At 40.0% G+C, this 23530-nt stretch overlaps 1 protein-coding gene across 2 annotated transcripts in view; it reads left to right on the forward strand.

Moving 5' to 3' along the window:
• The window catches only part of ADAMTS12 (ADAM metallopeptidase with thrombospondin type 1 motif 12), a 314813-nt gene that overhangs the window by 92206 nt on the left and 199077 nt on the right, over positions 1-23530 (forward strand). For both annotated transcript variants that reach the window (XM_001498142.6, XM_070246349.1), the window contains exon 3: positions 19143-19293. In XM_001498142.6, the coding sequence (XP_001498192.3) occupies positions 19143-19293 (151 nt within the window). The remainder of the gene's footprint in view (positions 1-19142; positions 19294-23530) is intronic.

Genomic DNA, 23530 nt, shown 5'->3' on the forward strand with positions numbered 1-23530 from the left:
GTTAGTGCTAAAAGTCTTTGTCATCAAGGGTTCACCAAATTCTGAGCGCCGTCTCTTACAGGGCCTCAAATTGCTTTTCTTTTTTTTTTTTTTTTAATTTTTTATTATTGTTTTTTAATTGCAGTAACACTGGATTATAACAATATATAGCTTTCAGATGTGCATCGTAATATATTTCGAATTCTGTGTAGGTTACATCATGTTCACCACCCAAAAACTAATTCTAGTCCATCCCCTCACAGGTGAGCCTAATCACCCCTCTTGCCCTCCCCCCCTTCCCCTATGGTAACCACCAATCCAATCTCCATTGCTATGTGTTTGTTTGTCGTCGTTTTTATCTTCTACTTAAATGAGATCATACGGTATTTGAAGTTCTCCCTCTGACTTATTTCGCTCAGTGTAATACCCTCAAGGACCATCCATGTTGTCACAAATAGCTGGCTTTCATCATTTCTTATGACTGAGTAGTATTCCATTGTGTGTATATACCACATCTTCTTTATTCATTCGTCCCTTGATGGGCACCTAGGTTGCTTCCAAGTCTTGGCTGTTGTGTATGATGCTGCAACGAATATAGGGGTGCATGTATGCCTTTGCATTTTCAAGTTCTTTGGATAAATACCCAGAAGTGGAATAGCTGGATCATATGGTAGATCTATTCTTAATTTTTCTGAGGATACTCCATACTGCTTTCCATAGTGGCTGCATCAGTTTGCATTCCCACCAGCAATGCAAACGTCCTCTCCAACACTTGTTGTTTCCTGTCTTGTTAATTATAGCCATTCTGACTGGAGTGAGGTGATACCTCATTGTAGTTTTGATTTGCATTTCCCTGATAGCTAATGATGTTGAGCATCTTTTCATATGCCTGTTGGCCATCTGTATATCTTCTTTGGAGAAATCTCTGTTCAGATCTTTTGCCCATTTTTTAACTGGCTGTTGGTTTTTTTGTTGTTGAGATGTATGAGTTCTTTGTATATTTTGGATATTAACCCTTTATCTGATATATGGTTTGCAAATATCTTCTCCCAATTGTTAGGTTGTCTTTTCGTTTTGTTGATGGTTTCCTTTGCTGTGCAGAAGCTTTTTAGTTTGATGTAGTCCCATTTGTTCACTTTTTCTTTTGTTTCCCTTGCCCCGTCAGACATGGTACTTGAAAATACACTGCTAAGACTGATGTCAAAGAGCGTACTGCCTTTGTTTTCTTCTAGAAGTTTCATGGTTTTGGGTCTTATATTCAAGTCTTTAATCCATTTTGAGTTGATTTTTGTGCATGGTGTAAGGGAATGGTCTACTTTTATTCTTTTGCATGTGGCTGTCCAGTTCTCCGAACACCATTTACTGGAGACTCTCCTTTCTCCATTGTATACTCTTGGCTCACTTGTTGAATATTAGCTGTCCATAACTACTCACAGATTTGAGAGCAGTACGTGCTTTGCTCTTCCTTTCTTGCCTTTTTTTCCTTGCTCTGGTTCCATCTTTTCCGCTCTTTCCTTTTCCACTGTTTCTGTTATTCTTTTTTCCCTTCTCTTCTTTTCCCATGCATTTGCTGTTTCTCCCTTCTCTCTGTCTTCCTCTGCCTACGTGTTCCCCATATCTGCTCCTCCTCTTCCCTGGTCTCAACCATTTCACCTGTGGACCTCTAATTAACAATGTAATTGGACAAACCGATGACTGGATATCAGGAACAGAATGTATTTTCAAAGCACTTCAATTAAAATCATGCTTCCTAAATATCCTCCAAACATCACACTGTTTCTCTGTATATTACTTAGTATCCTTAATTTTTTTTCTAGGTAATATATGTATTACCACTCAAACCATTAAATTCACAGAAGTATAATAAAGCATTTTATACATCCTATATGGTTTTAAAAGTATCACAAGCTAATATAGAGGTTTGAAAAACTCAGAGAGGCACAAAGAGGAAAATAAAAATTAGGTGTACTCTAATCACGCAAAGAAAGGCACTAGCAAATGTTTTGAAGATAACTTTATTTTTATTATAAAAGAAATATATATCCAATATGGCAAATTCAGGAATTTTAACAAAAGTATGAAAGAGAAAATAACCATTTTCCAACTATTCAGGGATGACTATGATTAATATTAATAGATATATTTTTCCTGTATTTTCTCTATATTTCTACATAATTAGAATCATGCTGAGCATACAATTTTATATTCTTTCATATAATCTCATGTAATGAACGTTTTCCCATATCATTAAAAACTTAGCATATTTTTTATTTGCTGCCTGACATCCCAAGGTGTAGATGTTCCACAGTTTATTTCCCAGTCCTCTGTTGTTGGTTATTGAGCTTGTTTCCTGTTATTCATCATCATGAACAACGCAGTGATGGGTATCTTTGTGCACAAACTATTTTCCTTATTTTGGATCAGTTCTTTTGGAAGTAACTTTACAAGTGGAATTTTGTGGTCAAAAGTGTGCATTTATGAGGCTATCGGTGCATATTGTCCTCAAAGGCAGAAACAGTCCTTTCTCACTTCCCCTGAGGTGTGTGAGAGTCTGCCTGACCATAATATTATGATGTGTCACAGATGAATTGCACAATTTTACTGTGGAAACATTTTTAATTTCCATTCCCAGGTTTTGATTGGGCTCAACCTTCCATCAATTTTAATACTAATAAAAAAAGAAAGGATGAGTTGTTTGTAATTTTTTAAAGTATGCTTTTTATTGTAGAGAAGTTTTAGATTTACAGAAGAGTTGGATAGTACATATAGGTACATATAGTTTTTATATACCTGGCACTTGGTTTTTCTTATCGTTAACATCTAACAATCTTACGGCATATTTGTCATAACTAAGGAGTCAACATTGGTGTATTACTATTAACTAAATTACCCAGTTTACTGAGGGTTCACTAGTCTTTCCCTGATCTCAGTCTTCTGATCCAAGATCCCATCCGACTCCACATTACATTTAGTCATCATATCTTTGTAGCCTCCCCAGGGCTGTGACAGTTTCTCAGACTTTCCTTGTTTTTGATGACCTTGACAATCTGAGGAATACTGGTCAGATATTTTGTAGAATGTCCCTAAGTTTGGGTTTTTCTCATAATTTGATGTTTTTCTCCTGGTTAGACTGGGGCCATGGGTTTGGGGGAAGAACCTGGCAGAGGTAAAGTGCCCTTCTCATGATGTCATGTCAAGGGCACATGCTATCAATATGACATCACTGATGAGGGCTCACCCTGATCACCTGGCTGCAGTAGCATCTGCCATGTTTCTCCATTGTAATGGCACTTTGTTCCTTCCCTTTCAATAGTCCTATCTATGGAACCAAGTCACTGAACACAACTCACACTCAAGGCAGGGTTAGGGTGGGGGGAGTTAAGTTCTAACACCTGGAGGGACAAATATTTATATAAATTATCTGTAATTCTTTACAGTAGAATAAGTTCGTATTTTAATCTTATTAAAATAAGCATGTCACGTAGAGAGCCACTGGCAAAGTTTTTAGAATAATTTTTTTTGTTTACAGAAAAATCTGTATCAAATGTATGTATATATATGTATATGTGTGTGTATACATACATACATTATATATATCAAGTATTTATCAAATGTAGCAAATTTGGGAGTTATATAAAAAGAATAAAAGAGAAACTAACCTTTATCTTCATGTTTTTGCTGTGATAGGAAATTCTTGATTATACTTCAGTGCTTTGCTTAACAATTACTATTCAATAGTAATTTGGGAGGTCACAAATTAAGTGTCAAACAGGTTCACATTTGCATCAGCCCAGCTCATCTTCAAGAACGTTGCCCTCATCAGGGTTAAGGTCATGAAAAGGTCGCAAATGGTGGGTAAACTTCAGCTGTCATTCACGTGCTTTAGAAAGTTCTGTAGCATTCGCCACATATTTTTGAGAATTGAGTAAATTATTTGTACTATTTAGATTTTGACAAGAATGCTATGTTGTTTTAGCATATAATTATTCTATCACTAGAGATTTTTTAATGTTTTGTGTCATTTATCGTTTCTCTTATGAATTTTTGGGGGCACAAACAGTTTTAAATGGCGAATTAACATAGAAGTAAACATTTTCTGAGTGTAAAAAAGGGTCAATTTAGTGTTATAATCTCTTTGGTGTTGGTGTGGAGGCTTAACTCTTGTCTGTTTAAATCTGTTAAAAGTGTGTCTAATTAATCTAATTATTTTTAGTTTCAATGTTCCTGAAACCATCATAAGGTTTTCAGAGATGACAGGTGGAAAAATAGGTTTCTTCTCCTTCCTAACAATAACAGAAAATAAGAGAGGAGCCATCACAGGATATGAGATTTTGGCAAAATTCTAGATGCTGGAAAGTGAGGCAAGTAGTAACCAATGTTTCATGGCCAAGTGAGCCATACCTCAGAATGTGCACACTGGTGGGATATAGACAAGCAGAAAGTGGATTTGACCCAGGAACCCCAGAAAGGTTTGGGACTTAGAGGGCAAGTGTGATGTGATGGAGGGCCCAGCGGATGGAGGCATGGAGCTGAAAGTAGAATGGTTGTCCGCTTCCACTACCTCGGGGAGAATTACTGCAGCCAGGTGTCTATCGCATAAGCAGCAGACTAGAATTTTCTTCTCTGCAGAAATTAAAAAAAAAAGACCTTTACGTTCTGGTATTTAGGCAGTCCTCCAGCCATACAGCCTCTTGAACAGTCAGAAGCCCTCCATGCCTACACAGAGTATCTCACCAACTTTTCAGAACCCCTCATAAATAAGGACGGATAATCAAGGATGTCAAGACATTTGAGGCAAACCTCCAATGGGAAAGAGGTAGAACAAGGTAAATAAACAGGAAAAATTAACTTTGGAGAAATGAGATGATGCAGGAAGCAGAAAAGAATGCAGCAAACAAATAAACAAATCTCAAACCTTTAATTAGTGTCCTTAGAAATATTCAAGAATAGATTATGGCCATAAAGCAAGAAGAAGATGCGGTGAAAAGGAACAATTAGAGGCCAAGAAAGAGCTCTGGGGAAAAAGATTGATGAAATTTAAAAAGAATCAATAGAAATGTTGGAAGATGAAGCCAAGAGAATCTCTCAAAAAGTAGATAAAGGAGACTAAGAGTTGGAAAATATGAGAGAAGAAATAAGGAAAATGGCGGAGCAATCCAGGCAGGCCAAAATTGAAGCGTATTTTTCATAACTGAAGGACTGAGAAACCAGTATCTAGACTGAGCAGGTCCACTGAGTGTCCAGTACAATGGATGAAAGAAGATGCACTCAAAGGCACGTAACTGTGAAATTTCCAAATAGCCTGGGTAAAGAGAAGATCCTAAACCTTTTTGGGGGAGAAGTAGAGGCCGTACAGAAAAGACTGAGATTTCAGAAAAACATATCACACATCTCAATTTAAAAAGTGGATGCTGGAACAGACAGAGATACAGATGTGAGAGCTGGAAATCAGTAGATCTGACCTAGAGGTGCTGCCAAGAGAAATCCCCAGATGATAGCCAGGGGCTGGTCTGTGAGCCACTTGCTAGTCCAATTTGGAGCAGGGAGATGGAGAGCTCCAGGGGTTGTCTCTAAGGATAAAAAGGAATCCCACAGAATAGTGCCTCATATATTAGTGATATAAAAAGAATGGATTGTAATAAAAGGATGGCAATGCAATAAGAAAAGATAGATAAGTAGAAATTCCAAGAAAAGTAAAAAGCTGTACAAGAAAGGAAGTACTGGTAACCTATGTGGCATGGAGACTAACTTATTAGAGTAGGTAACGGCCAGTAAGTTGTATCAGTACGTACTGGCTGAGTATCAGGTTTGCCTTCACATTGTTCTAATAATGCAAATACACTTGTCTATACTGGTTTGATGGAAGTAATGATATTGGGAAAATGGCTGAGGCATTGTGTAAGGGAGCAAATCCTCATCTATTATAGCAGGCACAGAACTTCGGATAATGTCTAGAACTGATTTAAAAAAGTAACAGCATGCTATTTAGAAATATGAAGTTAACTTCCAGAAGAATAAGGTCAAAAAAATCAAAAGTCACTACCTCTGGCCATTGGGAGGGATAGAACAAAAGATTATTGTTTTTCATGACAGGGTTTTAAGAAATATTCCACTTTTAAAACCATGTGCTTGAAGTATATATGAAATTATTTTTAAAAAGTAATTTATTAAATAACAATCAAATGCATTGTTTTAAACTTGATTAGATTCTGGATTACAATCAAGAAAGAAACAATGAATAGCTCTAAAAGACATTTTGGGGACAATATGGAAAATTTGAACATGGAATGAAAATTAGGTTATGTTATGGAATTATTACTAATTTTTTTAGTTGTATAGGAGGATATCTGCTTCTTTAAGGCTGAATTGCCATGATGTCTGCAAATTACCTTCAAATAGTGCAGCATATCCATTTCAAAGGTGGCAAAATATTAATATTTGTTGAATCTGGGTGGCATATGAGTGTTTATTATACTATTCTTTGAATTTTCTGTACTTTTGAAATAAGACATTGAGAAAAGAAAAGAAAGTCATTCCTATGTACTCTTTAAATCAATCTTTCCCCAGCAGTTTAACATCTAGACACTGCCTGCCCAGTTTGCAAAGAGATTGGAGCCATTTGCAGAGGGCTAGTTTTGGTGTGGTCTGTTCATATCCCAAACAGCACTACCATAAACTGTGTACAGGCTGTCTCTGCTTGGAAGCTGAGAGCGTGGTCAGAAAGACAGGGAAATCGAGCTCTAATGAAGATGTCTAGTCAATTCAGGGCCTTGTTTAAGAAAAAAATCATTAAACCTCAGGGAGTGCTGAGACATTCTGTCTTCAATGTTGTCACTATATATGTTCCTCAGTTCTGAAACTCATCTTCTGGACTCCATATAAAATCATGGAGAAAATAGATCTTTTGGTTAAGCCCTAGTAAAAGAAGCAAGTACTTATTAGACGAAATTTTTGCCTTACCAATTTCTTCCCTGAAGAATTTGATTATTGTGAAGGAAAAAAATATATGTACTTTTCCTACTATTTCATTTCTCTAAAGTTGATGGAGATGGAGTGCTGGACTTTGAATGCCCAATTTTGGTGTCATTTTGAGAAAGATATTGACAAGCTGCAGTATGGTTCAAGGGAGATTAATCAGTGATGAGTACAATAGGAAACAAAAAATGGTAGGAGGAAATGGAAATATTTAGCCTGAAAAGAGAAGGCTTAGTGGCACATGATAAATGTCATTCAGTATATTTAAGCAGATATTATGTATAAAAGATATTAGACATATTCTGGTATAGCTCCAGAAGGCAGAACTAAGATGATGAGCGGAAGTTATAGGGACACTGATTTTTAAAGCCATAAAGGGAAGAGATTTATAATAATTAAAATATTTTAGCAATACAGGATGCTGTGAGAAATGGTCTCTCCTCACTAGAAGTGCATTTGTGGTGGGGATGAGTGTAGTTGAAGAGGCAGTTCCAGGATCAGCTGAAAAGTTGAACCCTTGAAAAGTCCTACGGTGCTAGACCTCTCTGATTTTATAAGAAGCCAGTACTGTTTCTGAATTAATGCTACATTCTAGCCATGGTGTTAGGTGCTTCCTCCTAATATTTCATTTATTCTTCTTGAGAGCTTTATTAAGTAGGCATTCCCCATTTCTCATAGGAAGAGCCTGAGACTCATCAATAGACCAATTTGGCCAACATCACACAAGAAAACAGCATAGAATCGGGATAAGAACTCAGATCCAGATTTAGCAGTAAAGTCCAAGCTCTCCCCGCCACATCAGTGTTTTTGAATCTGCAGGTTGTAATCCATTTCATGGATGTGAAATCAACTTAGTGTGTTGGAACCAGAATTTAAGTTAAATGAAATAGAATAACACAGAATGGAATATATCAGAATGCCTCCTAGGGAAAGAAGGAAGCATTGCTTCCTGAAATGTTTGTTGGTAGTGTCCTGGGGTCACAATGTTAGATATATTTTTTACTGTGGGTCAGGGCCAACACCTTAACCTCATGGACCCTCAACCTTGACTTCCCTTCCCTGGACTTCTCTAATTGGGTTACTTTGGTGACCCAGTCCTATGACCACTCCCCAGGTGTCTGAGTTTCCTGGGCTGCAGTAACAAATTGCCACAGACATGGTGGCTTAAAACCACACAAATTTATTCTCTTATAGTTCTGGAGGTAAAAAAAAAAAAAAGTAAAAAATCAAGTTTCATTAGGACTACATTCCTTCTGGAGGCTTCAGAGGAGAATCTGTTTTCTTGCCTTTTTCAACTTCTAGAGGCCACCTGTATTCCTTGGCTTGTGGCCCATTCCTTACCTCACTCCAACCTCTTGCTTCTGTCATTACCTCTCCTACTGCTCCCTCTGATCCTCTCTCCTCCTTCTTGTAGGGACCCTTCTGATTACAAGCTCCCCATCTCTAGATCCTTAACTTCATCACACCTGCAAAGTCCTTTTTACTGTGTAAAGTAGCATATTCACAGGTTCACAGGAATTAGGATGAGGGCATCTTTCGGGGGCCATATTCAGCCTACCACACCAGGCTTGCCTTACAAATTGAATGCTTAAACTTTCATATTCCCCTTTCTGACCACAACCTTTTCTGTGTTTGCCTTGTTTGTCATTTCCTTTGACTTGCTTTTCCATGGCTCACAATCTCAGCTGAGCCTTCCACCGGGCTGCAGAAAAGCTTGGTGCCCTCTGCCTTTCCTCAGAGCAGTTTCCCAGATGCCTTTCCTCCTTGCTGTAAGCAGAGGCTCTTACCCTCTGCTTGAAAAGAAAAAGAATTTCCTCACGTGTATTGCCTCAGCGATCCTCCTCTCTTTTTCTCCCTGTGTCGTCTTCAAAGGAGGGCACAGCACTTCCTGTCACACCAAAGTATCAGAGAACAATGTTTATTTTACTGAATGTTTCATAGATGAAAAAGATAAAGGAGTTTACATGATACATTTATCATCATGCTCCAAGCAAAAATCCCCATTTTCTTTTTTTAAATGTTTCACTGGCCACCAGTTGGTGCAGCCTCCTCTCCGGATCCTTTCCCTTCCAGCCTCTCCGTCTCCAGGTGCTGCTTTGTCTACACCTGGCTTATTTCCGGGACTCCCAATTTCTCTCTTTCTTAGACAGTTATTTAGGACTTTCTCAGCTGCTGTTTCCCTTCCCCCTACCGCTTTAACGTCTTCAAAGATGTGAAAATCTGTTCTACTGAGTAGGAAGATTTTGTTTGCCCTTGGCCAAAAAATACTAGTTTCCCAGGCCTATTCTCAGTACGGGATAGTGGGGGATTACAAATAACTAAACTAAATTTGTTCCATTGTAGTTGTGACATTAGTGGGGCATAGAAAGTGGAGACAGCGAGAACAGACTTATTCTTTAATTAAAGAGCCCTTGGGAAGGCAAATCTTTCCTTTTGTTTTTGTTTTAGAGATGTGTGACGATATGAATATTTACTAATGTCCACATTCATGTCTTTAATATCTCACATTAGACCTCCTCTTCATTATTTTTACCGTTTCTCTGCAGTGGCCCTTGGTGAAGGTAGCGTGCTATCAAATTCCCTTCTGGTTCGCCGATTCTCATCACTAAGCCACCAGAGAAGGCATTCCCCTTTGACCCTAAGCCATTGTTAGACATCCCTGGAATGCTGTGTTTCAGGCCAAAATCGCCTTGGTGGCCATGGCAACGGTCTTGATTGGCTGCTATGATCTTCCCTCCAAGGATGGGAGCTCTTACCCATTAAGGATTGCCACCCATCAGGATGGGAGAAACAGGAATAGGGCCATGTTCTCCATAGCCCGTGAGGGGCTTTTTGCATCCTTACAGTGGAGGATGGCATCTGGTTTGAGAATGACGAGCTGGGGCATCATGAAAAAATAGTAGTGTGTCTTGGCTAAATCCACTATTATGGTTTTCTGACCCCTATGAGAGAAAGTGCTTTCACTTCTGTGAAGCTGGTTCTCTCCCATTGTTCTCCCTACTAACATATTTCCTGGGCTTCCAATTTTGGGGCTAGCAATTTTTTCCCCTTCCTTTTAGTTGGACTCCTCATTTTCTGGTGATGACAAACATGGATTGCTGCTTAGAGGGACCAAAAATCAAAAGCAGAAATAGAGAAATTCTGAGAAACAGAAATTTTTTTTTTTTTAAAGATTGGCACCTGGGGCTGGCCTGGTGGCACAGTGGTTAAGTGCGCACGTTCCACTTCAGCGGCCCGGGGTTCGCCAGTTCAGATCCCGGGTACGGACATAGCACCACTTGGCATGCCATGCTGTGGTAGGCGTCCCACATATAAAGTAGAGGAAGATGGGCCCGGATGTTAGGTCAGGGCCAGTCTTCCTCGGCGAAAAGAGAAGGATTGGCAGCAGTTAGCTCAGGGCTAAATTCCTCAAAAAAAAAAAGTTTGGCACCTGAGCTAACATCTGTTGCCAATCTTCTTTTGTTTTTTCCTTCTTCTTCTCCCCAAAGCCCCCCAGCACATAGCTGTATATTCTAGTTGTGGGTCCTTCTGGTTGTGCTTTGTGGGACACTGCCTCAGCCTGACTTGATGACCGGTGCTAGGTCTGCGCCCAGGATCTGAACCGACGAAGCCCTGGGCTGCTGACACAGGGCGTGTGAACTTAACCACTCAGCCATGGGGCTGGCCCAGCAAATTTTTTTCTGGTAGAAGATTACTGGGAGAAGGAGAAGTATTCAGAAATGACTTTAAATCTCTGACATCCCTCTTTTTGCTCAGGGCCAGAGAGACTATCTTGTAAGGCACTGTCATCTGTGAGGCTCCCACCTCATCCCTGAAGACAGTGTGAGAGAGAAAGTCTGAGGAGTTTTTGGTTGCTACCTTGTCTCTTAGCTGATGCTCCTTAATTTTGTTGGCTTATCTAGGAACACATGGTTTTGAGATGCAGTGAAAATTCGTTTTTCAATTTTTGAGAATAATAGGTTTGGAACGTTTCTTCAGCATTTGTGCCAGGCTAGCTTCTTTCAGACTGCCAATTTCTTCTGGATGTGAAATGATTTCACATTTATTTCACATTTCAAATCCAGAACATTTATTCAACTAGAGTATCTACTTCCTAGAATGTTTTAAACTTTTTTTGTGGCATCTTTTAATTGCCCTGATCTGCCAAGATGTTATGGGCATTCTTTGCAAACCTCAGATTCAGGGGAATATTCTTCACAAACTGCAATCAGCAACTGTTACAGCTGAAACTTGATTGAGATGAAAGCATTTAATTGGGGTCATTGCTAATATTTCCCCATGTCCTTAGTGTTATGCTGGTTTGACAGTGGGAGAAGATAAAAACGATCAAGCACCACCTAAGGGAATAGTGTAGTGTTTTTCAAAGTATGATACGTGATTATCGACATCAGAAACCCCAGGGTGCTTGCTAAAATGCATATTCCTGGGTATCGCTTTAGACTTACTCATCAGAATCTCTGGGCAAGGCTCCTGAGTCTATGCATTTTTTATAGGCTTTCCAGATGATTCTTTTATACACTAAAATTAAAGATAAGATGCCTTGTTCTCTTTGGTGGTTATGTTTTTAATTTCTAAACATCCACATTATTGAGCCAAGTGACTGTCCTTCGATCAGGGACTTTTTCTTCCATGAGAACAATCGTTAAAGAATCTGTGGGAACCGCTTTTGGGGTTATAATTGAATAAATGCACTCAGTTCCAAGTGCTATCAAGTGAGAAACAAAGATAACTAATTAAATGACAACTTTGCTACCCTTATGAGAGCAGAAGATTTTCTTTTGGAATTAAAAACTGAGTACTTCCAAAAATAATCAACTATGTTAATCCTGCTGCAAGATGAGGAAATGGTTGATTTAGGCACAGGGAAGGGTCCAACGACCGTCGTCTTGAGGAAATCCATAGAGATGGCAACATTTACTGAAGGCCAGGCACTGTTGGGGTCATTTTTATGTATTACCTTATTCAGTTTTTGCCAGAACTCCTCAGCAGAGAACATGTTGTCATTACCATTTTACAGATGAGGAAACTGAGGCTCAGAGAGACCGAATTACTTGTGCAAAGCTACACTGCTTGTTAGTGCTGGAGTTGAGTGTTGAACTCAGCCCTCTCTCCAAAGTCTGGCTTTTTCCACAAGAGGAAAACCAACTGCGCTGTACATTCTGTTTCCAGTAGGAAAAAGAAGAGGTCAGAATTTGGCATCCATGGTCGCCCTATAGACTTGGAAATTAAGTTTATTGACAATTTCAGCCTTAATTTATTTGAATAAATCCCATTTTTGGATTGGGCTTGATTCTTCTTGAGAGAGGCCCTGAAAACCAACCTCCAAGATGGAGGCAATGACTTCGATGTGTTAGAGGTTAGATTGGAAGGCCTCCACCATCACGTCTAGCTCTAAGACTGTCAAAAGGAGGAAAGAGAAATCTATTAATTCTGTCTCCTCTCAGATTTTTCCAGGCAACTCAGTGTACACCCAGTCACCACTGATTCTCCCCTAATGTAACACACACACACACCTACACACAGAGATTTACTGTGAAGAATTGGCTCACACGATTATGGAGGCTGAGAAGTCCCACGATCTGGTATCTGCAGGCTGGAGACCCGGGAAAGCCATAGTGGAATTTAATCTGAGTCTAAAGGCCTGAGAACCAGGGGAGCGGATGGCGTCAATCCCAGTCTGAGAGCAGGAAAAGATCTGGTCCTCAAATGACTGGATGCTGCCCACTCACATTGAGGAGGGCAGGCTGCTTTACTGAATACACTTATTCCCATGCTGACATCATCTGGAAACACCCTCACAGGCAAACCCAGACATAATGAATTAACAAGTTACTATCACTATTCATATTTTTCAGAAGAGGAAACTGAGGCCCAGAGCAGTTAAGTTACTTACAGCTAAGAGATGAACAAAGCAGTTGGACTCGAAATTACTTGCTTTCAAACACCACTTTATATTGTGTTCACTGTGGATGATGCTATGATAAAATGAGCTACTGTGCATTTACTGAGTATCTGCCATATGCCAAGCCTTCTGCTAGGCTTTTTACACACAGCATCACTGATAGTTACAACCCTGTAAATTAAGATAGATTTTGCTCTATTTTACAAATCGGAAAACTGGGACTCGAGCCAGCCCTGATGTCCTAGCGGTTAAAGTTTGGCACACTCCACTTGGGCGACCTGGGTTCAGTTCCCAGGAGTGGAACCATACCACTCATCTGTCTGTAGCCATGCTGTGGTGGCAGCTCACATAGAAGAGCTAGAAGGACTTACAACTAGATTATACAACTACGTACTGGGGCTTTGGGGAGGAAAAAAAAAGAGAGGAAGATTTGCAACAGATGTTAGCTCAGGGTGAATCTTTCCCAGCCAAAATTTAAAAGAAAAGAAAACTGGGGCTCAATATATTAACTAATTTGACCAAGATCACACAGCTCATGCTATTTTTATTAAACCCTGTCATAACTTTTTGATCTTATATTTTTTTGGAATCCATTTCATCAGTTTTTCAATGAAAGGATATTTTTTTCTACTACATATACTCTGAACTGCCAGCCAGCAGGTGGGATGTGGTCTTGTGTATATTAGGATTGTGGCAGGCTCCTCCGAAGAGCATCGACGAGGTTTGAGGGCATGCAGCTTGATGTTCCAGGGCTCTCAGGGGGATGACTCCTTCTAGAAGTGGAGCCTGGCTTCCACTTCTGTATGATCCCAATCCCAGTCCCAAGCTCCTGCTGGGACATCCACACCCCTTCCATTCTGGCCTCAGGACAATGACAGCCTACTCACACAGCCCTGTCACACCAAATTTGCTCCTGATGACTCATTTTAATTTGGGCAAATGTTGCCCTTTTTATACCTAGTCACCTCTTTCAATTCTCCGAAGTCTGTTTGCAGTACATGGGTGTTTCCAAGCTGCCTCTTGATTTGCTTGCTCACAAAAAACAAACTGTTATAGTGAAATGTCCTATTTTTGCAGTTTGTTTTTCTTCTAAGGCATATCCTCAAATTTGCCTTTGATTACAGCAGTCATCATTGTATGATGACATGCTTATAGGTGTCTCTCCTTCACACATCAGCCAGTCTCTAGAAATATGCAGTCCATTACGGTAGCCATTAACCACCTGTGGCTGTTTAAGTTTAAGATAATAAAGTTAAATGAAGTTAAAAATTCACTTTGTCTGTTGCATTAGCTACATCTCAAGTGCTCGGTAGCTGCATGTGGCTAGTGGCTATCAAATTGGACAGTGCACATATAGAACATCTCTGTCGTCACAGGAAGTTCTGTTAGACAGCACCATTGTAGGAGGTAGGGACCAGGTCTTCCATATATTATAACACCTGCCTGGTACATCGCAACTACCAGTGGATGCACCAGAGAATGTCCTGTTGGCTTAGGCTTTATCTGCTTAAACCTCATGCGTTACTAGTTACACGAGTTACTAGTCACTTTCCCCTTTGGCTCCATGGACATCACAGCAGAGGGTGGGGTATTCCTGGAGGCACCTTCCCAGTGGTCTCACAGTTCTGCATTCCGAGGCTTCTATCATCCCGTGACTTCTGACTTAAGATCCTTGCTATGTATTAAATGAGAAAAAGTTGTTCTGTCTTTTGAAAACCAGTGACAAGAAAGTTAATAATTCTGGGAGGCTGTCATGGCTTTAGGACTGTGCCAAGTGCTTTAGAGACTGTAGAAGTTCAATCTTCTGTCTTTGCCCTCTAAAAGTATCCACCTTTACTGGCTTCTGTCTCCCCTGAGCCACGGCACTGGAATCTGTCACACCTAGGGAGGGACCACCCCTCACCTCCCGCAAGGGTGCTGTGTGTGGTGAGGAGGGGTCTGTGATGTAGGAATCCAGGTTTGGGCTCCGGGCCCAGTGCCTCCAGGGGCTGTGGACTGGTCTCTCAGGCTGTGTGAGTACTAAGCCTCTTTAAACACAAAAATGCTAGGGCTTTGCCATCCACTTTCTACTGTTACATGGATATCAGTCTTGTCTTCTTGGCTGGGTTGTAAACCTTGAGGGCAGGGGTCACTACCCCTCTTAGATTTCTTAGCACAGGGCTGGCCATGTGATCGTTTTAGATTGATTCTCCGTAAGGATGATTTTGGGGTGGGATTTTTTCCTTTTTCTTGTGTATGTAATGGGGAAAGGTCGTGTATTTTCCGTTGATCCATGTGCTAAAATTGAGTATCTTGGGTACCTCTTTATCCCAAACCAATTTGTTTCTCTTCTTGATTTCAGAAAATGTTGATCATGTTGTTTTCATGACCATGGGAAAAAAACAAATTGGTCTGATAACTTCTGAAACTTTCAAATGGGAAGAAGGAATTTCTTTCCAGGGCAGGTTGATGAGTTTGGCAGCGCTATTGCACTGTACAACTACAGGGGGCACCGTTCACAGTTTTTTCTATATGAACAGCAGCCCCTTGAGTTGTGCAATGTAGGGCCCTCAGTGTTGGAATCGACTTGATAATTCCCTCCTGTCTTTTATAGTACCGTTGGTTTTTACTCTTCAGTCGGCTAGGTTTTACCTGGGGTCCTCATGAAGGAACGACAACATAGATTAGATGGCTCTTCAAGGTCTCCAGGCCTTGTGATTCTAAAATACTCTATTGACAAATTCCTTGTAAGATACTGCCAGTGTCCACTGAACCCCAAATCACTGCATTGACTGAAGTGTAACGTCAAGTCCATCAAGATGACTGACACAGATGGGAGTTGAGGAGAAAGAGGAGAGGTTGTAAGGCAACCATTCTCAATCTAAGACTAGGAAAAATAAATTGGTTCTAAAAAGTCTTTGAAAGTCTTTCTCCACCTTTCCTTATCAGAGAGCAGTAGAGGTTCACTGCCAGCTGACTCCCACCAAGGTACCTCAGCCTTTGTCGCATCCCCACCAGCTGGGCTTACCTTATGGGTAGGAAGAGTCCCATCTAATGGACCTTAAGAAATCCACCTGCCTTAAAATCTTTTCCATTGGTTGGTCCCTAACACTTGAAATGAACTAGGAGACATTTTTTTCTTTTGTGTCAAGAAATGCTTCCCATAAAGAATTAAGAAAAGGCTTAAAACTAGTTTATTAGTGTTAGAAATAAGAATGACATTTACCCTTGAGGGATGGTATTGGCTAGGAGGAGAACAGGGAATTTCTCACCTACTGGGAATGTTCTGTTTCTCCATCTAGGGGTTCCCTCTATGAAAGATTTACGGGACTTTATAGTTATGATTTGTATATCTTTCTGTATGTTTATAATGCTGCAAAATAAAATTTATTTAAAACAATTCTTAGAAGATAGCCTTGGGAAGCATTCACAGATATTTATAACTTAGTTAAAACAAGGAGATGAGTTTATTTCTAAAATAGAGTGAGCAGGATGCTGAGATACTAGGATACTAGGAGGAGCAAGAGTAGGTGACAGAGGAGGTGAAAGGTCAAATTTGTCTTCCTGAGCTTCTGCCTGGGGCTCATTCCTTCCTGGAGACAGAGTACAAGCCCCCAGAGAACTGGACACTTTTTCCTTAAGTCCATTCCCATTTTCCTTCAAAGATACAAGAGAGGTGAGCAGGTTGTGGAGAAGATTGGAATGAAGAGTGCCTTCTTTGGTTCAAATCCAGAACTGGTTATAGACGAAGGTGATTCTCTTGGGCAGTTAGCTTCAGGGAAAGCGTAGAGCCAGTCCTTCTTTTGGAAAGCGAACCATAGGTGATTTCTTCCAGCATGACTTGGCTCCAATTAAATGAGAAGAGACCAATAGACTGTGGACCCCTGGGTACGAGGTGTACAAATCTCTGTGTTTATGTTAGGAGAGAGGGGATATGTAGAGCTCAGCTGGGAAATCTTTTCACCTCCCCAAACCAGCAGATGTTTCCTCATCTCCCCTCCAGCCGGTTCCCATCTCTGTGTCACACACACAGGGTCCTGGGGCCAGCAGCCCTACTTGCCTGTGAGCAAGTGTCCTGCTTTCCTCCAGCTAATGATTCATCCAGCTCTCCGAGGTCTCCATCAAGCTTCTGAGAAATATTTAGGCTGAAGAGGTGATTTCTGGGTGCATTGCTGGCAAAGCTGGCTTTGTGGAGGAATGCAAGTAGAAGTTACCCTTTAGGAAGATACTTGTTTGGCTTTTAGGTGTTCTCACTCCTGTTTCCCGTAAAACAGTTATTTTATTCTCAACTGGAGTCCTATCGGTTTCTTCTGCACCACCTGAGTCCAAAATTTGAGGTTGAAGAAATACCAATAATTCCTCCTTGAGGGTGATGTGTTTTTACTTCTCCCTAAAGACATCAGCATTAGGTTGACAGCAGTTGTGCAAAGGGACCCCACACCAGCCATCCCTGAGGAGTCTTTGATTTCTACTTTGTTTCCATGGAACAAATGAGCTTCATTAGCAACAGGCCCACATTCTCCTCATGTCGCTGGTCTTTGTCTCAAAGTAGATATAGAATCAAATCTTAGCACTGCATGGAGTGTGTTTCCAGCTCTTTTATTGCAGTCTGGGCCTTGTCAGTTCTTCCTGTCCAAGAGGTTTTTCCTCAGAGAAAGATACTGAGAAAAGATGTTATGTCTCCCAAGAAATATCAGCAAATTTGAAGTCAGATATAGCCGCGACTGGAGTTGGCAGTTAAAATATTACCACTCTGTGTTAGTAAAGCAGTTTGCATGGCACGTGTCCAAGCTTCAGCTCACTTGATTGTCCTAACAACCCAATAAGGTAGCAGGCATTACCTCCATTTTACAAGGTCACACCTCTTTTTTTCTGACTGCCAGTAAAATGTTCCTTTTTTTTTCTATTCTCCTTGTTATTAAAGATATCTTAAAGTCAGTAATCAACATAGGAAGCCAATTATGAGGTTTATGTTAAGATCTGGTTATATCACTGGCTACAGTGAAGCAAACATTTTGGAAAGACACCCAAGCCAAGGGCTGTGCAATGGAGAACATCCTCCTTTCAAGGAGCCGCTCTTGCCTCCTGACTGCAGGGGCTGCACAGCTGGGCTTCAGACACATCTGCAGAGCAGAGCAGCCAAGCTTTTCACAGTTTCCCTAAGTCCCCCATGTTTCTAGGTTTATTTTACAAGCTTAATGTTTATTGAAATGCTGTTTTGACTCTGGAGACCCTAATACAATGAGATGGCATAAAGTCTGAGATCCGGAAAGAACCTAATGATAGATAAGACTATAAGCCATGGCTTTTTCTAAGAGCTTTGCATATATAAACTCATTTAATCTTCACAGCAGCTCTTGATTATCCCCATTCTTCAGTTGAGAACACTGAAACTGAGCAAGTCCTTTGTCCAAGGTCACAGAGCTAATAAGTGGAGGACCTGGCATTTGAACCCAGTTTAATTCCTCAGTCTAGGCTCCTGATCACCTCAATGTGATGCCTTAGGCAGGTCATCTAGGGCAAGACCTTTCCATTGATGTAGAATTCAGATCCTGAGAGTTCAGTCCATCCTAGGAGATCACTGGCAAAGAAGTTTTCTAAGCCCCTCGAATGACACTAAGAAATTTTCCTCAAGAGAAAAGAGAGTTGTAGGATATACCACTTCTAGACATGACCTCCAAAAAGCTACTCGTCGCATTCTCCAGAATATCCAGATTCCCATATCTGTGAAATGAGAGTGCCCTCTTCCCCCTGGAAACTGACAGAGGGCTTTCCACTATAGACTCCTGGAAACTCAGCATCAGATCAAGGACTTAGTGTTATATGTCTTCATTTTCTTGAGAGAGAGTAGCGTTAAACACTTCAAGTCAAATAGCTGTGTGAACATGTACTGGGCTACCCACATACAGGTAAATGTTCTGAGAAATTGTCAGTGGATGTGGAGTATAGGTACCAACTCCATAATAAGCAACTGGGAAACACTGGCTCTTAATTTAAAATTCATAGACATCCAACGATGGGTTTTAGGGGGGATCCATGAACCGCAAAGTTGTGTGCTTTGTGCACTATTTTCATTATAGTCTCAAAGGGATCCATGACCCCACACATTTAATAACTGTGACTGTAAAGACATTTTCGTAAATTGTTTATGTGTAGCTCTTCTGTGAGATCAAATGACAGACTATGAAAGCAGTGGTTTTAAGAGTTTTAGGGATCATCATGATGGATGTAATTTTCACTTTACTAATTTTCTTTGCATAGATAAAGAATTGACTCAAATAAATCTTCGTACTGAATATTTTTACAGACTGGACTTTTCCATCTACCACATGGAGACTTTTTCATTGAGCCTATCAAAAAGCATCCACTGGCTGAAGGAGGGTACCACCCACACATCATTTACAGGAGGCAGAGGCGGAGAGTTCCAGAGATGAAGGAGCCAACCTGCGGATTAAAGGGTATTGTGACTTAAATTTCCTCACCACATTGAGAAGTTTGTTCTGTTCTTTTATTGTTTTATTACAACATGACCTGTTCTTATTCAAATGTGCTAACTCCTCCCCATTCTGTTGCCAGAAAGTCTATACCTTTATATAAATCATTTCGCTTCTCTGTACTCAAGTCTTTATATTCTTAATGGGAAGGGAAAAAAGTATCTCCTACATCTTTGCCACATTAGTTGATGATACTCATATGATATTCACAATGATGAATTGATTTTTTAAAAAAAACTTCTGACTCCCTTAGAGGAAGATAGTTTAAAGACAGCGATTTTCAGTATCAGCAGTGTTATAATACACTAGCGTGGAATATTGCTAGATAGCTTGTCATATCTGCATGTGTAGGCAGATTTAAATGTTTGATGATGCTGATAATGATGTGTGAAGAGAAACTGAAAAAAAATAGCAGCGTGTTATCAGATGATGAATTCAGCTAGGCTTCTTTTGGCTGCATTTGTTTATAGTTCACTGAATATCATCCTTCTCCCTATGCCCTGGGAGTGATCTGAACTGCTCCTCTCTGCCTTGTACTCAACAGTTTCAGGTGGTTTTCATAGATAAACTGACCCAAGTTAATTCCTTGTAACTCACACATTCTCTTTAATGGGTAGGAGGTAATAGTCTATGCATAAAGGGCCACCAGAAATTGGGACATCTTAAATATTGTATAATTTCTCCTTTCCTCGGAGTAAAAAATAATGGGTCAGGGGGACAGTTAACAAAAGGAATCCATAATATTATGTATATGTCTTAAGGGTTTGGAAACCATGGACCTTAAGGGGAAAACAGACAGATGATGAAGGAATTAAGGAAGATGGATTCTCATAAGGATTTGAAGGGACTCAGAAGAAGGAAAGGAGAATGAAAGGAAAGGACAAAGGGACAAGTAATTTCTCTACAGACTTCACCCAGACCCTATAATAGATGGTAACTTTCCTGGGAGTTCCTTCTATAATCAGCAGAGTAAGATTAAACAGAGTAAGGAATAAGAAATAATGTTTTCCATACACAAAAATGGACAGCAACTTAAATTCCTTAATGTCAATAAGCTATTGCAACTTTATCCTAAATTATGTAACTTGCTGTCTCAATCTCCTAGCAAGTACCAAGAGAAGGAAAGAGACACATTATCTGGCTGGTTTGATAGATTATGGTACCAATCTAGACAACTTAGTCTCAGTGTGGATTTTCAGGACCGTGTTTGTCACCAATCCAATCACCTGAATAATTGCCAAATTCCTATTACACATTGGATGATGGATGACACTTTGTAGGTGTGATTCGATGTTTTTTAGATCACTAGGGCATCACTATGGTAGAGAGTTACTAGGGCAGTGAGTGAATTTGGCTGGATAATTGCTCCTGTGGGCAGAGTTGCTCTGTGAAGTGAGCTGGGCTATTCCTCATCCACCCACCTTGAACACCTTCTCTTCCTTATAACTCCCCTGTTGAGATAGAGCTGATTAATGAGTGGAGAATGGCACGTATTTAGTCATAAAGGCAGAAGGGATGGATAGGAAAAGAATGAGGTTGATAAATGTCGTGTGCTACCATGAAAACTTCTCTCAATTAACTCCACCTTGCAACAGTTTTTGCATGGTGAATTTCTCCAGATACACCTTCTACAAAATACTCTCTTATACTTGCTTAAAACCTCACAGTGTCAGAATTGAACAGCTTTGTTGGAAGGACCTTTGAGAGTGCCTAATGCAGCCTCTTTCTTTCACCAAAGAAGTAATTGTGGCTCACAGAAGGGAGTGAATTTTCAAAAGCATCACGTAGTTGGTGTTTAGAATACAACCAAACTCAGAAATCATGGTTCTGTTATATTTTGGGCTCTGTACTCCCTCTTGCTTACCCTTTAAGTCTTCCTAGAATATAAACCTTGTTTCATCGACTACCTCGAAAGCCCCATTAGAGTAGGAACCCCCTCCCTACACAGTATGTGACATAGTGTTAGGTGCAAAGTAGAAATGTAGTGAATCAGGGCTGCCAGGTGGTGTAGTGGTTAAGTTCACCTGCTCCCCTTCCACAGCCCTGAGCTCGCCTGTTTGAATCCTGGGAGTGGACCTACACACCACTCATCAAGCCATGCTGTGGTGGCATCCCACATAGAAGAACTAGAAGGAGTTACAACTAGGATATACCACTATGTACTGGGGCTTTGGGGAGAGAAAAAAGAGGAAGATTGGCAACAGATGTTAGCTCAGGTCCAATCTTCCTCATAAGGAAAAAAGAAGGATGAAGGCTGACACAGTTACACTTGAAGCAGGTTGAATAAAAATTGCCTTCACACCTTTAAGTGCCCCTGATTACAAGCAGATGCTTAAAAAAAAACAGAAAGAAATGCAGTGAATCATTGAAATGAAACTGAGTGATTCATAGCTAAGTAGATGAAACTAGAGTATACTAGCCTCTAGTCTACATAACATTGATAGAAAGAAAAAAAATGTACATTTCCTAGATGTTGAAGAAATGTGTCAGTTGTTTGTTTGTGATCACCACCTTTCCTAAGACAATAAATGTATTCAATACTTAAATGATAGCTAGAGATTCAGGAATAATCTAATATGCTGTGAATATTCTTAAAGTATAGATAACATTTGGAATTTAAAACTCTTGGTATATTGAAAGGTACTTGGTCTTGCTGAGCCAGGCAATTGCAGTGTTCTGATACCACATAACCCTGCAGAGATGAAGGAATTAGCTCACACTAGCCATGTCATTAGCCAACATTAAGGTACACTCCAAGCTTAGGTCAGTTGGTGTTGCGAGATTGAATTACTGTGATTATATCATGAAAGATCACCTTGATTTGTGTAAAGCATTCTGTCTTTATAATGCTCAAAGCAGGAACACTCTTGTTATTGAAAAAAGATGTAATTTAAAAGTACTTCAGGACTGAAAATGTATCAATTATTTTCCCCTAAAATGTGTCCCTTCACTTTTCTTTATTTCCCCATAGAAAGGTGCCCAGGAATTTCACAATAAGTCCCTTATCAATATGGCCCAATGTAATTAAGTCCTTTTTTTTCAGGTCTTCAGTGTGATGCTATTTTGTTATTGATTTGATCAGTTTGAACTGCAATTTCTTAACCTGTTTGCTAGTTTTGTTTGCTTTTCTTAGGCGTATGTTTGCTGAGCCTGCCAAAGTTCTTGTTTTCTCCAACTTTCTGAAATCCATGTTAAATGGCAGGAAAATACAGCTTGCCTGCATTAAGTCTAGAGCAGATTTAAAAACCCCATTTTATTGACAATGAGAAGCTTCTTTCTTTTATGTTTTTTTGGGTGAGTGTATCACACTGGGACTTGAGTGGCTGTTAGATAGAAGAATCTGAGGGAACAATAGTTTTAGGAAGCTGGAGAAGGGGAGTTAACACTAGTCAGATAGATCAGGTGACAGTAGCTACAAGGTCATCTATGACAGAAAGAGGTCCAGGCAGGTAAGGTCAGAGGTTGGGATTCCATGCATCAGGACTCTAGGGCAGAAACAGAGGATCTGGTTCCTGGCATGCTTTTTTGTGTTCCGAATTTATTCATTCACTCAATAAATATCTATTGGATATGTTCTTTATGCCTGGTGCTCTCCTAGGATCTGTGGGTGCAGTTGTGAGTAGGATATAGTTCTTGCTCTGAAGAGCTGACAGCCTTGGATTTAGGACATTAGTAGGGATCCAATCTTGGTTTTATCTTTATAATGCATGGTAAAAATGGAATCTTAATGCATCTGTTCAGCTTTATGTTACTCCGCATTATCTTTGTGCCAGGACATGTAGCTATAATTCATTCATTTTCTCTGCCGTACAGTACTCTGTTATATGAATCTTCCACTCGATCCAGTCTCCTCTGAGTGGATATGACTTGCTTCCAGTTTAGGGCTCTCATACATGATGTTGCAAAGATCATTCTTGTATATGTTTCTTAGAACATAGGTTCATAAGATTTTCAAGAGTATATACATAGTATGTGGAATGAAATTGATATCTCATAGGATACATACATCTATGACTTTATGAGATCATGCACAGTTGCTTTCCAAAGTTGATGGTAAGAACAGTGAATGAGAGTTCCCATTGTTCCATATTTTATCTAATACTTGGTATTCTCACTTACAAATTTTGCCAGTCTGGTGGATATGAAGTATTATCCCTCTATGCTTAGTGTTGAAGTTACAACATTCTGTTGTGAATTTAAA

Source organism: Equus caballus, chromosome 21 (assembly GCF_041296265.1).
Source record: "Equus caballus isolate H_3958 breed thoroughbred chromosome 21, TB-T2T, whole genome shotgun sequence".
Classification (NCBI taxonomy): Eukaryota; Metazoa; Chordata; class Mammalia; order Perissodactyla; family Equidae; genus Equus; species Equus caballus.